At 39.4% G+C, this 16537-nt stretch overlaps 1 protein-coding gene and 1 long non-coding RNA gene across 4 annotated transcripts in view; both read left to right on the forward strand.

The window, feature by feature from the left end:
* arl13b (ADP-ribosylation factor-like 13b) overlaps positions 1-9879 on the forward strand; it is a 29466-nt gene extending 19587 nt beyond the window's left edge. For 2 of the 3 annotated variants that reach the window (XM_034177105.1, XM_034177099.1), the window contains exons 9-10: positions 5629-5697; positions 7252-9879. In XM_034177105.1, coding sequence (XP_034032996.1) covers positions 5629-5697; positions 7252-7328 — 146 coding nt within the window. In that variant the 3' untranslated portion in view covers positions 7329-9879. The remainder of the gene's footprint in view (positions 1-5628; positions 5698-7251) is intronic. The other variant, XM_034177113.1, reaches the window with a different exon arrangement.
* Positions 9880-9890: 11 nt separating this feature from the next.
* Positions 9891-16537, forward strand: part of LOC117516203 — a 34189-nt gene continuing 27542 nt past the window's right edge. The window contains exon 1 of the long non-coding RNA XR_004562330.1: positions 9891-9992. This is a non-coding gene — a long non-coding RNA (uncharacterized LOC117516203). The remainder of the gene's footprint in view (positions 9993-16537) is intronic.

Genomic DNA, 16537 nt, shown 5'->3' on the forward strand with positions numbered 1-16537 from the left:
CAGAGAATAAGGACTGTTACTACAGCTTTAAGGACGGCTTTAAGGACGCTCGGCGCGCCACGCTCCGTGCCGCCATCGAAAGCCACAAACCACCGGATCATTTCTAAACGGATGGCTCTGTGGATCCGAGACCGTCGTGTGCACTTTCTCTGGTTATCACAAGAGCTGGACATCAGCGATTTTCCGGCAGATTTCACTTTTAACAAGAGATTTTGTCATGGAAAGCCGAGCGGAGGCTTCGCGTGTCACGACTGATTTGCTGATGGAGCGAGACAAAGGAACACCTCCGTTTTGGTCTCACAGGACGGCTTTGACATGGCGTTCAGACAGCTGTCGGTGGTTTTTCCATCGAGTGATTATCCGAGAAATTGTGGATGTGCCTGGACATGCCAGAACATGTCCCATGAGGCTTCATCACGGCGTTGCTGTGCGCCATGCGGCACCGCCGCGACGCGCAAAGCCTCCGCTCCTCTTTCCATGACAAAAACTCCTGTAACAGTGGAATGTGCCGTCCATTTCCAAACCGGGACGTCGTCTGACTAGCACAGGAATTGTGAAAAGACGTGGACATCAGCACTTTTTTGGCACATTGAGACAGACGTGCGGAGGAATTCCGCGCATTACGATGGTGCTGCATGGCGCAAAGCAACGCTGTGATGAAGCCTCACGGGACATGTTCTGGCATGTCCAAGCACATCCACAATTTCTCAGATAATCACTCGATGGAAAAACCACCGACAGCTGTCTGAACGCCATCTCAAAGCCATCCTGTGAGACCAAAACGGAGGTGTTCCTTTGTCTCGCTCCATCAGCAAATCAGTCGTGACACGCGAAGCCTCCGCTCGGCTTTCCATGACAAAATCTCTTGTTAAAAGTGAAATCTGCCAGAAAATCGCTGATGTCCAGCTCTTGTGATAACCAGAGAAAGTGCACACGACGGTCTCGGATCCACAGAGCCATCCGTTTAGAAATGATCCGGTGGTTTGTGGCTTTCGATGGCGGCACGGAGCGTGGCGCGCCGAGCGTCCTTAAAGCTGTAGTAACAGTCCTTATTCTCTGTGAAGCCCGTAAAATTTTCACCGAAAGCCAGATAAATTTTTCAAATTGTTTCCAGCTGCCAGTCTCTAACAGTTTCTGAAAAAATTCTGATTGGGAAAAAAAGCCCAAATCATTCCGCCATTTCCTGACAATGAAAATCCGCCGAGGGGGTGGACCACTCCTCACTCAAAGCCTGCTCACAGGCGAATGACGCAACCGACAGGCATGGAAAAACTCACGCATGCGCACGAGGGTTCAAGCTTGTCTGACGCAATCACACGTGATTCAAATCCATATGGTTTTTGAAAAAAATAATAAGGTCGGATACTTTTCTAATAGACCTCGTATTGTTGAACTGCAGCACTGTGGCAAATTGTGCACAGACTGTTTTAGACGAGGAAACAGATATTTCCAGTGATGGCTGTGTGTAACCAGGACATTTTGTCCAGTCACCCCCATCCACCCTTCTTCACACCATTATTGTGTCCCTGTTACATGTTTTGGTAAGTGATGACACTTTACAACCTGGCTATAAACAGACACTTCACCTGTTTCATCAGAGGTTTTAGACCCTGAACTGCCAAGTGTCAAACTGAATTAAAATAAAATTTAATTAAAGTGTCTTTCATGTGGTTTTATGGAAATATTTAGCGCTTGGTTGGAGAGAGTAATGAAAGCTTTAAAATTAGCTAACTGCATATTGAGCAGCTTTGCTACAAATGAGAGGGACTATATTTTTCAGAACAAAGCAGACAACTTAAACCGACAGCGCTATCACACTGAAAGAGCAAATTAAGTGCAGTTTGTGCAAGATATATTTGAATGCCCACAGAGGGGTGTGTATTTATCCTCTTTGCTCATTAATCTTCAGGGATTTTGTGTGTGTGTGGAAAAAGTATTCACTTTTTCAGCTTTTTTTTTTTTTTTTTTGCAGCCTTATGCCAAAATGGATGAAATTGATTTTTTTTTTAAATCACAATTGTACACACAATACCCCATAATGACAATGTGAAAAGATTTTTATGAGATGCAAATTTATTAAAAATAAAAAACTAAAATCATATGTACATAAATATTCACAGCCTTTGCCATGAAGCTCATAATTGAGCTCAGGTGCATCCTGTTTCCACTGATCATCCTTAATGTTTCTCAAGCTTAATTGGAGTCCACCTGAGGTAAATTAGGACATAAATTGGCAAGGCAAGACTCCTGTCTACATATAAGGTCCCACAGTTGACTGTACATGTCAGAGCACAAACCAAGCATGAAGTCAAAGGAATTGTCTGTAGACTTCTGAGACAGGATTGTCTCAATCCACAAATCTGGGCAAGGGTACAGAAACAGTTATGCCACTTTGAAGGTCCCAATAAACACAGTGGCCTCCATCATCTGTCTGGTGGATCCATTCGGATCCACCAGACTCTTCCTAGAGCTGGCCACCTGTCTAAACTGAGCAATCGGTGGAGAAGGACCTCAGTCAGGGAGGTGACCAAGAACCTGATGATTGCTCTGTTAGAGCTCCAGCATTCCTCTGGAGAGAGGAGAACCTTCCAGTGCTACTTTGTGTCCCTAGGGTAAATAAAACATTTACAGGTCACAGAGCTTTCTCTTATCATGCGCCTGTTTTGTGGAATGATCTCCCTCCCTTCCAGAAGGACAATCATCTCTGCAGAAATCCACTGGGTTTATGAACTGAGTGACAGTTCATCTTTCAGCAGGACAATGACCCTAGGCACACAGCCAAGATATCAAAGGAGTGGCTTCAGGACTTTGTGACTGTCCTTGAGTGGCTCAGCCAGAGCCCAAACCTGAATCACTTCAATGGAAAAGTAGTAATCTGTCATCTTCATTTTACAGCACAAACATACTAACAATCCTGTGCCCATGAAATCAGGCTGAAGATGTGCTTGTGCCATAATGCAGCATCCATTGTCCAAGCTGTCTGTCCTCCAGTTAGAAAATGGTTTCTTCCTACAGCTCTAAATGCTATCTTTTTGTAGTTAAATAAATAAAAAAGTATGAGAAGAAATCGTACTGCATCAGATCAGTTGAAATGTTTTACAGTGCATTTGAAGATTTCATGATTGATTAAATGGTAGTGTATTCATAATTTGGAATTTTATTTTAGATGTAGAATGTTAATTTTCTACACAATATAGTTTATTTAATTGTAATGTAATTGCATGTGTGTTGTTCAAACAAATTTGGCACTTATTTTCGAAAAAGGAATCAGCATCCAGATTAATTTGTGAATTTTCAAATGAAAAAATTGCCACCTCTCAACAGCTGTTTCAAAGTTAGTCAGGTGATGGTCAAGTGGTTAAGGCGGTGGGCTTGAGACTGGAGGATCCTTAATTCAGATCACAGTCTGACCGGAATATCATTCGGGGCCCTTGAGCAAGGTCCTTAATCTCCAAGTTGCGCCTGGTGTGTAGTGAGCACCTTGAAATTGGTGTGTGAGTGTGTGTGCATCTGTGCATGTGAGGCATCAGTGTACAGCGCTATACAAATACCGTCCCTTTACCATTTTTTTTCATTTCCAAAGCAAAGGTTTTTCTTGAATGTGCTTAATAAAAGTGTTTAATGGAGCAGCGATGTAAGAAGTGTACAGTAAAGTGCCACATTGTGAAAGGTTGAGTCTTGTACAATTTAAGAAGTAAAACTTTCATTAAGTAATGCTAAATTGATATCTAGAATAAAAATTTGACATTCTGTAGTCAGTTACTGGTGAACCACGTATTGCATTATAATGAATAAAAACATTTTTACTAGAATATTGAAATGCATCAGTTTTAAAATCATGCAGAATGCACCATTAGAACATAAACCTGTCAAACTTCTCAAGGAAGTGAGACGTGGCCTCAAATGTCTTTGTAATGTCAGCAGCTCTAGAAAGGATATACAGTAGTGTTCAGAATAATAGTAGAGTTATGTGACTAAAAAGATTAATCCAGGTTCTGAGTATATTTCTTATTGTTACATGGGAAACAAGGTACCAGTAGATTCTCACAAATCCAACAAGACCAAGCATTCATGATATGCACACTCTTAAGGCTATGAAATTGGGCTATTAGTAAAAAAAAAAAAAAGTAGAAAAGGGGGTGTTCACAATAATAGTGTGGCATTCAGTCAGTGAGTTCGTCAATTTTGTGGAACAAACAGGTGTGAATCAGGTGTCCCCTATTTAAAGATGAAGCCAGCACCTGTTGAACATGCTTTTCTCTTTGAAAGCCTGAGGAAAATGGGACGTTCAAGACATTGTTCAGAAGAACAGCGTAGTTTGATTAAAAAGTTGATTGGAGAGGGGAAAACTTATACGCAGGTGCAAAAAATTATAGGCTGTTCATCTGCAATGATCTCCAATGCTTTAAAATGGACCAAAAAAAACCAGAGACGTATGGAAGAAAATGGAAAACAACCATCAAAATGGATAGAAGAATAACCAGAATGGCAAAGGCTCATCCTTTGATCAGCTCCAGGATGATCAAAGACAGTCTGGAGTTACCTGTAAGTGCTGTGACAGAAGACGCCTGTGTGAAGCTAATTTATTTGCAAGAATCCCCCGCAAAGTTCCTCTGTTAAATAAAAGACGTGCAGAAGAGGTTACAATTTGTCAAAGAACACATCAACTGGCCTAAAGAGAAATGGAGGAATATTTTGTGGACTGATGAGTAAAATTGTTCTTTTTAGGTCCAAGGGCTGCAGACAGTTTGTGAGATGACCCCCAAACTCTGAATTCAAGCCACAGTTCACAGTGAAGCATGGTGGTGCAAGCATCATGATATGGGCATGTTTCTCCTACTATGCTGTTGGGCCTATATATCGCATACCAGGTATCATGGATCAGTTTGGATATGTCAAAATACTTGAAGAGGTCATGTTGCCTTATGCTGAAGAGGACATGCCCTTGAAATGGGTGTTTCAACAAGACAATGGCCCCGAGCAAAATCTTGGTTCCAAACCAACAAAATTAATGCCTCGCAGATGTGAAGAAATCATGAAAAACTGTGGTTATACAACTAAATACTAGTTTGGTGATTTACAGGATTGCTAAAAAAGCAGTTTGAACATAATAGTTTTGAGTTTGTAGCATCAACAGCAGATGCTACTATTATTGTGAACACCCCCTTTTCTACTTTTATTTACTAATAGCCCAATTTCATAGCCTTAAGAGTGTGCATATCATGAATGCTTGGTATTGTTGGATTTGTGAGACTCTACTGGTACCTTGTTTCCCATGTAACAATAATAAATATACTCAAAACCTGGATTAATCTTTTTAGTCACATAGCACTACTATTATTCTGAACACTACTGTAAAGTTGCACTGATTTTGTAATATTTTTGTATTTACTTCTGTGATTTTGGTGAAACATACATTCAGATTACTATCTCTGAAGGCAAAGAAGCCTCACCACGCGGGAGAGCAGCTGAACTCGGACGACAGCTGCCAAACCATTTGAAGCACTGTAAATTGGAAACAAGTCCATGATGTTAAGGAACAAGTTTAACTGGATTTTGCTTACATCTGCTTTTCTTTTTCAGGATGTCGCATTTGTCCTGATGAGTGTTTCTTTGTTGTGTTTTTAGTGGGATGGGCCACGCCAAAAGTTTCTAGGCTGCCAAAGCTAGAACCACTCGGGGGCTCGAGACATTCTGGTAAAGCTGCCATCTGGCTGGGATTCAGTGTTTTTTTTGTTTTGTGCATGTGTCTTTTTATTGGCTGAGAGTAACTCATTCATTAACTAATCATACTGGCTGGGTGTTTCCTCAACGTTCAGCATTTTTTAACCCACTTACTTTAACGCACTTACTTCAAACAAATAAAAACTAAATCACTGCTCTTGTAGAGTGGCGAGCACAAACCTTCACCAACATTAGTTTCCCATTCCATAAAATTTTACCTTGGGAAAAGTTTTCATGGTCAAAGTCCTGTTTGTGGCTTTTCATGACCTAAATTAGATGTGATCAAAGTTTTTTGAACGTTGTCAGTTTTTACTTTTTCGGTTTCTGAATTCTTTTTAAAATAATTTTCACATTACATTGGTTATTTCTGCTATATACAATTTGTCATTGCTTTTTGGCACTTGGTTTCTGACCGATAACTGGAAGCTCGACAAACAGGCATAAGATTGGAACCTCCATCCAATTTTGGTGGTATAGGTAAATGCATAACAGAAAAATGACAGTGATTGAGGTGCTGTTGATTGAGATATAATACAAAATATACATCACATGGACTTTTCAATGTTAAATTCAAATGTCCAAAAAAAAAATCCACAATCCGGATCAGAGCTGGATCAAACTTTGTCAGGTGATAGTGAGTACCATTCCACACTTCACTTTCAAATATGAGAGTGATTTGGGACGGTTGATTAACAAATAATGTTAAATATACATTAAATGGGGTTTTCAATGTTAAACATAAATGACCACAAAATCTGTAATCTGGATCAGATCCAGATCAGACTTTGTCAGTCAATAAAAGATACCATCCTACATAACAGTGTCAAAGATGAATGAAATTTGGTCTTTTTGGACAGTTATGAAATTTTGAAAATTTATTCACTGTTACAGGATAGGGATTTTTTTTTCCCAGTTTTCCAAGATTTTTCCTGACTTTGACCTATGACCTTTAAAGTTGAATCAATTCTTGGCCATCAGGATATGAATCTTGTGTTTAAAAAAAAAAAAAAAAAAAAACGCACATAAAACAAAACATCATGTATAAAAAAAAAAAAAAAATTGTGGCTTACAGGCTGCCCCCCAAACATGAATAAAAGGGGTGAAAACAATAACCTCTGCCCAACTTATGTAAATGTATAATGTAAATAAAAGTAGTCCGATGCTCACACTGCATGTGCCTTTGTTTCCGGGATTTTAGGTGGAATAGTTTGTTTTGCAGCAGTAGTGATAAATGTCACAGAGGAAACACTGATCTCCTTCTCATGATGTGTTTGGACTGCTAATTAGCAGCACAGACTGACTCACTGTGTTTGCACTCCTGCATTTCATAAGGCATGGGTTTGAATGTGAGTGGCGTCTTCATGGCAACTGGCGTACTCGTCAAAGTGTCCGTTTGTTGATTGATCTGCATTTGCTACCTGACTGTCTCTTGTCACCCTTGTTTTGAGCTCATGATGACTGTTGCCGGTTCTTAATGTTTCACTAATGGGCTCATGAACATAACCCTCTCCCCTCCTCTCTCCACAGACTTTTACAAGAAGCCCCTCCCACCTGTGGCAAATAAGCCACAGCCTAACAGCGACACACATGATGTAATTTTTTAGCCAGCGTTAACAGTTGGCCTTGATGCCCACCCAATCACAGTACTATCCTTTGCTTTGTGTCTCAAGCATGCAGTGTGTAGACAGCCAATCAAAAGCCCACTGCAGCCGAATGGAAGCCTGGCAGCCAGTGAGCACCAAATGGCGATGGACAAAAACGAGGTGCAGCATGGGAAACTCTGCACAGACGGCACAATATGGCTTCACTGTTTGGCATGTTTCAGCAGGCGGGTTTCCTTTACCTTTTAAGTTTCTGCAATTTGTAATGGGGACTTGAAAATGTGCTAATGTGGGGGGGGGACAACTCAGATATTGCAAAAACGTGTTTATACTCACATTAGGTGGTGTTTCAGGTGATTCAGTTAAAGCTATATGTCACAAAGCTGCAATGGAAACATTTATTTATGACCTATTTATGTACACAATTTTCAGAGCAAGTAGCTCAGTGGATAAGGAGTTGGCCTGCCAATGTATAGACCTGGGTTTGAATCCCGCTCACGTCTCTGTCCTCCTTGGACAAGACTTAATCTGCATTGTCTCAGTCCACCCAGATGTAAAAATGGGTATTGGCCTCGACTAGGGAAATAAATGTGAGGCATCATTGTAAAGTGATTTAAACTCCTGCTGGATGGGAACAACACTATACAAATACAGTCCTTCTCATTATAGCTACATCACATTACGTGTGGACGGAGAAAGTGAGAGATCCTCTTAAATCTTAACAGACAAAGAAGTAACGGCAATATTGGATTTGAAACAACAAAATGTCAGAATATAGCAGGACTGGCACATCAGTTGCCATTACTATTAGAATGACGGTTATTGTGAGCGGATCTCTGGAACAGCAGTCACTTCACAATGGTTTTGTCTGTGTTCTGGATATTGCTTAACATTTGCGCAAATCTGTAATGGAAACCCACCGCATATGAACCATGGAACTGTGGCTGAACTCTTATTTTTTTATGTTAGTGCAGAACTCTCATTGGAAAATTATTCTGAAAGTTTTTTTTTTAAACATATATATATTGTAATATAGTGCAGCAGATAGGCAGAATAATTAACAGAATTTGGTACACATGTAGCTAGCAAAAGGTATTCCAAAATAAAATTAAATATTGGGTCATCATGAATTTTAAATGTCACCCATGGCAGCCATTTTTCAAAATGAAAATTTTTAAAATGCTCCAGTCACATTGAAAAATGTGCCACATTATTTGTCTGATTATAAAGATTCCAAAAAAGGTATAGTTTGGACAATCTATGACTGAATGTTTATGGCGTTAAAACAGCAATAACAATGACAAAGGTCAGTTTCAGTTTGTACAGGGGTCAAAAGTTAAAGTTGCTCCAATTTAGACATATTGAAAATTCATGATGGCCCAATGTACGGTTTCATTTGGAATACCTTTGGCTGCATGTGTACCAAATTCTATGCTTTTATCACAAAATGCACAATTGTTATGGAAATTTTAGCTAAGCTGCACCACTAATAGCAGTGTTAGACAGTTTGCACCTTTTGTGTCAAACTAAGACTCTTAACGGATAGAGTGTTCGACTAGTCGGTTTAGCTTGATCTGTCTGTATGAACACGAACATCTGTTTTATATTTAAAAATTCTAATATGTTCTCAGCAGCAAAATTCAATCAAATTTCTCCTTCTGTGGTTTATCAGGAGTTTGCATGAGGTACTGTGAGACAACAGACTGCATAAAGTATTGAGGAAATTAAGGTTTATTTTAAGGATATTGAAAGAGAATGAATGTCTTGGGTGGGGGGGGTGTTGCACTTTTCACAGTGGTGACTGCATTATATTTGAACATTTCAGATTTAGTTTTAATGTGAAAAAGTCACAATTTAAGTCCTGTGTGTGAATGAATATATGGGAAATTACTCTTGCAGGTGCAACATCTTAACATAATGTAACAATGCCTCAATATTTTATTGTAAAGATTTGATAATGAAAGGCAAAATCTTTTTTTTTTTTTTTTTTTTTTTTTGAATTTGCAACATCTTTTTTTTTTTCTACACAGTCTTATTACCAGCAACATTGTGAATTTTTTATTGTAAAAGAAAATCCAAACATGAAAATATATTTGTCTACAGAGCAACACAATATGTGTCCTTTGTGCTGTTTACAGTCTGGTTTTAAAGTGATATTTCTCTTGGGGGGCATGGCAGAATCCACCTCACACATGCAGCCTCAGGTGGCGCTTATTCCATTTTTACCTCAGCTTTTCTCTTTGTAAATAGTTTACATCAAAAGTCTGAACAGTTCTGAGATGAAAAATTTGAACAGTTCTTTGTCCCATTAAATTTTCTGTTGAAAATGTTTGCAATAGAACGATGAGGGAACAAGCAATACTGGATCGGAGCTCAGGATCTGTAGCAACAATAATTCAGCATTTCGAAATGAAAAGTCACTTTAAAACCATATTATCATATTTCAGATACATGTAAAGCATGGCATTGTTAATGAACTATGTTTGTAAAAAATATTTTTTTCTACAGTTTGAATTTTTGTAATGGTACAATTAAAATGACTTGGGGAAAAGATGAGAATCACTTCTCTTTTTTTAATGCAGTTGTACATCAACTGATTGAACCTTACATGTCCAGATAACCACATGGACATAGAGGTGATGCAAAGAAGAAAACAACAAATATCAGGTATGTAAGAAACGTTTGGTGCCTGTTGCTTTAAATGTAAATAAGATGTTGTGGGTGGCAACACCCTTTCCTCCAGCCAGGAATAAACTCATTTGGAGAAGGGTAGTGGGTAGTTACCTCGCAATAGGAAGTCCCTTCAGCTGCTCCCTTGTTTTCACTTGGCATCGCCAAAGCAGATCCAAGGTTGATTTGACGCAAGTTTTACACTGCATGCCCTTCCTGATGGAACTGCATGGAGAATGGTCTGTGGTGGGTTTTGAACCGGGCACTTGCTGCACTGAAAACAAGCACACTTGGCTGCCACCCCTGCCAGCATCGCTACCTCACTAAATGTTAACTTTTTTAGCTGACCAATTATACAACCCCTGGCAAAAATTATGGAATCACCGGCCTCGGGGGATGTTCATTCAGTTGTTTAATTTTGTAGAAAAAAAGCAGATCACAGACATGACACAAAACTGAAGTCATTTCAAATGGCAACTTTCTGGCAAACACTATAAGGAATCAGGAAAAAAAATTGTGGCAGTCAGTAACGGTTACTTTTTTAGACCAAGCAGAGGGGAAAAAAATATGGAATCACTCAATTCTGAGGAAAAAATTGTGGAATCATGAAAAACAAAAGAATGCTCCAACACATCACTAGTATTTTGTTGCACCACCTCTGGCTTTTATAACAGCTTGCAGTCTCTGAGGCATGGACTTAATGAGTGACAAACAGTACTCTTCATCAATCTGGCTCCAACTTTCTCTGATTTCTGTTGCCAGATCAGCTTTGCAGGTTGGAGCCTTGTCATGGACCATTTTCTTCAACTTCCACCAAAGATTTTCAATTGGATTAAGATCCGGATTATTTACAGGCCATGACATTGACCCTATGTATCTTTTTGCAAGGAATGTTTTCACAGTTTTTGCTCTATGGCAAGATGCATTATCATCTTGAAAAATGATTTCATCATCCCCAAACATCCTTTCAATTGGTGGGATAAGAAAAGTGTCCAAAATATCAACGTAAACTTGTGCATTTACTGATGATGTAATGACAGCCATCTCCCCAGTGCCTTTACCTGACATGCAGCCCCATATCATCAATGACTGTGGAAATTTACATGTTCTCTTCAGGCAGTCATCTTTATAAATTAATTGGAACAGCACCAAACAAAAGTTCCAGCATCATCATCTTGCCCAATGCAGATTCGAGATTCATCACTGACTATGACTTTCATCCAATATTTCATTCATCATCGATTGCTTTTCCTTAGCCCATTGTAACCTTGTTTTTTTCTGTTTAGGTGTTAAGGATGGCTTTCGTTTAGCTTTTCTGTATATAAATCCCATTTCCTTTAGGCGGTTTCTTACAGTTCGGTCACAGACGTTGACTCCAGTTTCCTCCCATTTGTTCCTCATTTGTTTTGTTGTGCATTTTCGATTTTTGAGACATACTGCTTTAAGTTTTCTGTCTTGATGCTTTGATGTCTTCCTTGGTCTACCAGTATGTTTGCCATTAACAACCTTCCCATGTTGTTTGTATTTGGTCCAGAGTTTAGACACAGCTGACTGTGAACAACCAACATCTTTTGCAACATTGCGTGATGATTTACCCTCTTTTAAAAGTTTGATAATCCTCTCCTTTGTTTCATTTGACATCTCTCATGTTGGAGCCATGATTCATGTCAGTCCACTTGGTGCAACAGGTCTCCAAGGTGTAATCACTCCTTTTTAGATGCAGACTAAGGAGCAGATCTGATTTGATGCAGGTGTTAGTTTTGGGGATGAAAATTTGAATTGAGTGAGTCCATATTTTTTTCCCTCTGCTTGGTCTAAAAAAGTAACCGTTACTCATTGCCACAATTTTTTTTTCCTGATTTCTTATAGTGTTTCTTAAAGCCAGAAAGTTGCCCTTTGAAAAGACTTTAGTTTTGTGTCATGTCTGTGATCTGCTTTTTTTCTACAAAATTGAACAACTGAATGAACATCCTCCGAGGCCGATGATTCCATAATTATTGCCAGGGGTTGTACATTTACCTGCTTACATTATCCTCCAGCCCATTTGGTGGCACTGTAGTCCACTGACTCATTGGTCATCTTTGTGGGACCATGTTTTCCAAGGATCCTTTCCTCACAGGGTTCTATATTCCCAGATTCCTTGCATAGAGAATGTTCTCTGCTGACTCTCATTGTAGGTTTCTTTGTTTTTGAGTGCTCAAGGGGTTTTGCTGTTTTCAAAAGCCAATGTTGTTTTCTACAATTTAACTTGCATATCTTAACCAAATTAGCTACAGCTATCAGATTTCATATGCAAATAATGGGATTTCCTCAGACAACTTTTTTTCCTGTTTCACACCATCTAGAAATAATTATTTAGAGCTACATTTACTTTTTTGAGCCACACGTTTTCAAAACTGACACAACTCACACTGTTAGTGGTGAATTCAGTGGTACGAGTTTGATGATCAATATATAGACTTTGTGTTGAGTTCCAGTCATACTGCTTGTTGTATATCTTGTTGATTAAATTATATGTGAACTAAGTTCGGATTCCGGAATATGACTTTATTTGAACATCATCGCAGCATTACAGATATGCAGCCTGACTGTTACCGAACTGGCAACTAACCGTATTCCAACGTTGTCCTTACGCGCATGCGCACTCTAGTGTTCACTTGCAGTGGTGGGCACAGTTCCGATAATCCGATAACATAATTATCGAAGATAATGTTTTCATTATCGGATTATCTTTTTAGATAACTTTAAAACCATGATCAGACCAATTATCTTCCAATTAACTTTTGTCGGATAACTTTTAGACCGATAAACAAAGCTTATCAGCAACAAGCATTTTAAAATTTAAAATCAGTTCAGAATCTACTTGTTCAAAGTTTTGTAACAGATGTACAGTTACACCCTCTGTAAACAGAAGAGAGCTGCTTTTATGAAAAGCATCTCTATCCTCTGCAGACAAAGGAGAAGTAATAAAAAAAAACATTTCCTTTAACACCATACTGATATGCTGGCAATATCACCTAAGTCATCCAGAGGCATACATTTTTAACTTATGGTTCAAATTTTATCAAACTAATTTTGGACAAGTTATTTAAAATTACTGTCATGTCTGAAGTTTTATAAAGTGAAAATATCAGATATATGTTTTAGTTTTAAAGTAATGTGCTAATTTTTAAGGTTTTGTGAGCACATGCTGAGCCCAGCAGTGCATTATGGGTAGGATGATGTAATCTCACATTCACGACAGGACAAATGCATTTCAGACACTCTGTTCAGGCTCCACGGACAACAGCATTAAACACTAGTGCCTAAAACTCTCTTTAATATATTCTCTGGGTTTATAGACGTTGTTATTGTATTTGCGTTTGTTAAATTCCACGCATTTTAAATGTAGCAGACAGGGATTATCTGGAATTTTGTTTTCAAGGCCTCTACTGCCATCTACTGACCAGTAGTGTTCATGGCAGTATTTGCCCTAAGTACTAAGCATCTGGGAACCAGTAGATGGCAGTGTTGTATTTGTTTTGACCCCAGTTATATCAAATGATTGTCAAATCAACTTTTTGGCTTTGCAAATGGCTTTCTTTTTTTTTTTTTTTACAAATGAAGTTTAAAAACAAAACAAAACAACAGCAAAAATAATAATAATAATAACATTACAAGACAGCTCTGCAGTGTTTGCAGAGGCACAGTGCGAGCGGTTGGATGCTTGCAGCTTTTCAGCAGGAGGATAACGTCACGACGGCCGACCAGAATAATATCAAACAGGTTTGATTTTCATTCGACCATACGATCGCGATCAGGAGGTGGTCGTGAGATGTTAAAACTTGTTACTCCATGTACACTACACGATGCAGGACGCCCGATTAACCTGAAACTCGGTCCAAAAATTCCTGCATGAAAAATCATCTCGCACAGTGTAAAGCACGTTTTACAATATCATAAAACGTGCGCACATTCTCTCCACATGCAAAACATTTTGCGATGACACTTCCAGGGCTCCGTAAAAATGCCTGTTTTTACAAATAAAAAAATGAACACCAACACACGACAGACGTCACATTAATGTGTTGGTTTACATAATGAATGACTGAACCAATCAGTGTTTAGCAGAGGCACTTTTACCCAGAATCCTTTGCGATTTGTCTGTGTTTGTTACTAAACCTCAGAATTAGTGCATTATTCAACATTAAAAGATATATGCTATATTTTAACTTTGTACAAATTACATAATTGACATTAATGGAGTTATTCTATCGGTATTAATGTTATTTATGAATCAAAACCATAAGTCAGCATGACTTTATTTTTCAAGACCTCCGCCTGACCGGACTGTTGTAATTGATAGAGAGCTGGCTTTAAGGCTGCTCTCAGGGTGTTTCTGTGTTGGGAGCTCTGTCGTAAATAAGAGCTTCCAGCAGGGGCAGATTGTTCAAAGACAAAAGTGTGGTCTCAGTGTGTGGGTCTGTTGTTACTTTTAATATTAGTAGAAGTTATTATGGCATTAAAACTTCAATTTGTTTTACTAATAGTTGGAAATGTACCAGAGACAATATTGGAATTTATCTGTTATCGGTTATCTGTAACTTCCGATACATTTTTGGATGGTTTATTGTTTTATCTTTATCAAAGATAACTTTTCAATTATCTGATTATCTGTTATCGAAGTTAATTTTTTGGTTATCTGTGCCCACCACTATTCACTTGTAAACAAGTACGTGGGGAAACACGTACGATGTAAACTGGTCCACAACAATACATAATGTTCTACATCCCCTTTCTTTAGCTTGAGGCTGTGTGAACAGAAAATAACCCCAACAGTATAATGCACAAACAAATGACTCAATTCTATGTCAAAATTTAACCATTAATAATGCCATTCTCATTTCAAACCTTTACCTGTCTTACTGGTACTAATGTCATAGCATTTTATCTTGTCAACATCAAATCATAAAACATTCTCAAATCATTAAATTGCATACAGTGTACATCTTTTTTTTTTTTTTTTTTTTTTTCTTCAGACCATCTCAAATCACAGTGTTCATTCTTTTAAACAGTCCCTGTCCTAGTGTCTATACTTGGGGTTTGGCTTGTAAACTCTTCTGAAGCGTGTGACGTAAGTATTACTTGTGGGGCGGTGGGGAGACTGGACAGGAGCCGGTGGTGGATGGTGTGTGCGGGTAAGTGTCTGTTCATCAGTGTGTTGCACAGGTGCTGGAGACTGCCGTTGAGGACAGGCGGGTGATGGCTGGACAACAGGGGAGTCATCGTGACGATCTCTGTGTTATGGTGGTGGTTCTGAGATGGGGAGGATATGTCTGCGGTTCCGCCTGTACTCGCCTCCTTCTGATTGGATGATGTACGATCTGGGTTCCTGACAGACTTCCTTGACAGTCCCTAGGCGGTCATGTCCATGACGTGTCTGCATTCTCACTACCTCACCTGATGTTAGAGGACAAAGGGGTCTGCTGGACTTGTCGTAGTGCTGCTTTTGTGCGTGGCGTTTGCGTACTAGGCATGCCTTGACAACGGTGTTGCTTTTGGGTGTTGGGGCTAATAGTTCTTTGAACACAGGAAGGGTGGTGCGTGTCTGTCTTGACTTGTGGTCAAGCATTATCTGCCAAAAGGAGCATTTTGCGTCTAGGACGGAGAAGACTGTGGAGTTTGGCATTTGTGCGGCTACTTCCTCTGTGGTGCGCATAGGGTGATCCGGGCGTTTCAGTGCTTTGTTTAGATCCCTTGGATCGATACATAGTCTGATGTCACCTGAATTTTTCTTGTGGGTTGCCACCATAGACGATACCCATTCTGTAGGTTCAGTGACAGGAGTGATCACGCCTAAATCGACCATCCGGGTTAACTCTGCTTTGACCTTGTCCTGCATTGGTACTGGGATTTTGCGTGCAGGTTTTACGATTGGCTGAACCTCTGGGTCTAATTTCATTAAGTAGGTGACTGGGAGCTTGCCAAGTTTGTCTTCGAAGAGGTCTGCATACTCTGAGAAGATTTGTTTTGAGAATTCTTCTCTGTTGCCAATGTCTATGTGATGGACTTCTTTGTTCAGTGTGATTAACTCTAAGCGTAAACAGTCTGGTAGGCCAAGTAGAGGTTGTACATCTCGTGTCACTACGTAGAATTGCAGGGGGTATTCTTTGCCTGCACAGTAGCATGAGAGTGTGGCTGAACCTGATGTGTGAATTTCCTCACCTCCGTATGCCACCAGTTTGGTTCCCTGAGATGACTGGAGCCATCCACTTTGTCCCAGTTGTGCCAAGAGGTTAGCTGGCATGACATTGCATTTGGCACCGGTGTCTACTTTGAGCTCGACTGGTCTTCCGTTGACATGTACTGTGGTGAATATGTAATTCCTGTGTAGAACACGGTTATCAACAGTGTTTACATCCACTCCATTCACATAAAACATTTCCTCATCACTGCTATGTGATTGCACCTCGACCTGGTTCACTAATCTCTTTTTGTATCCACTTGTGTGTGTTGACTTGCAGCAGTGTTGAAAGTGATTACGTTTTTTGCATTTACGGCAT

Source organism: Thalassophryne amazonica, chromosome 1, assembly GCF_902500255.1.
Source record: "Thalassophryne amazonica chromosome 1, fThaAma1.1, whole genome shotgun sequence".
Lineage (NCBI taxonomy): Eukaryota > Metazoa > Chordata > Actinopteri > Batrachoidiformes > Batrachoididae > Thalassophryne > Thalassophryne amazonica.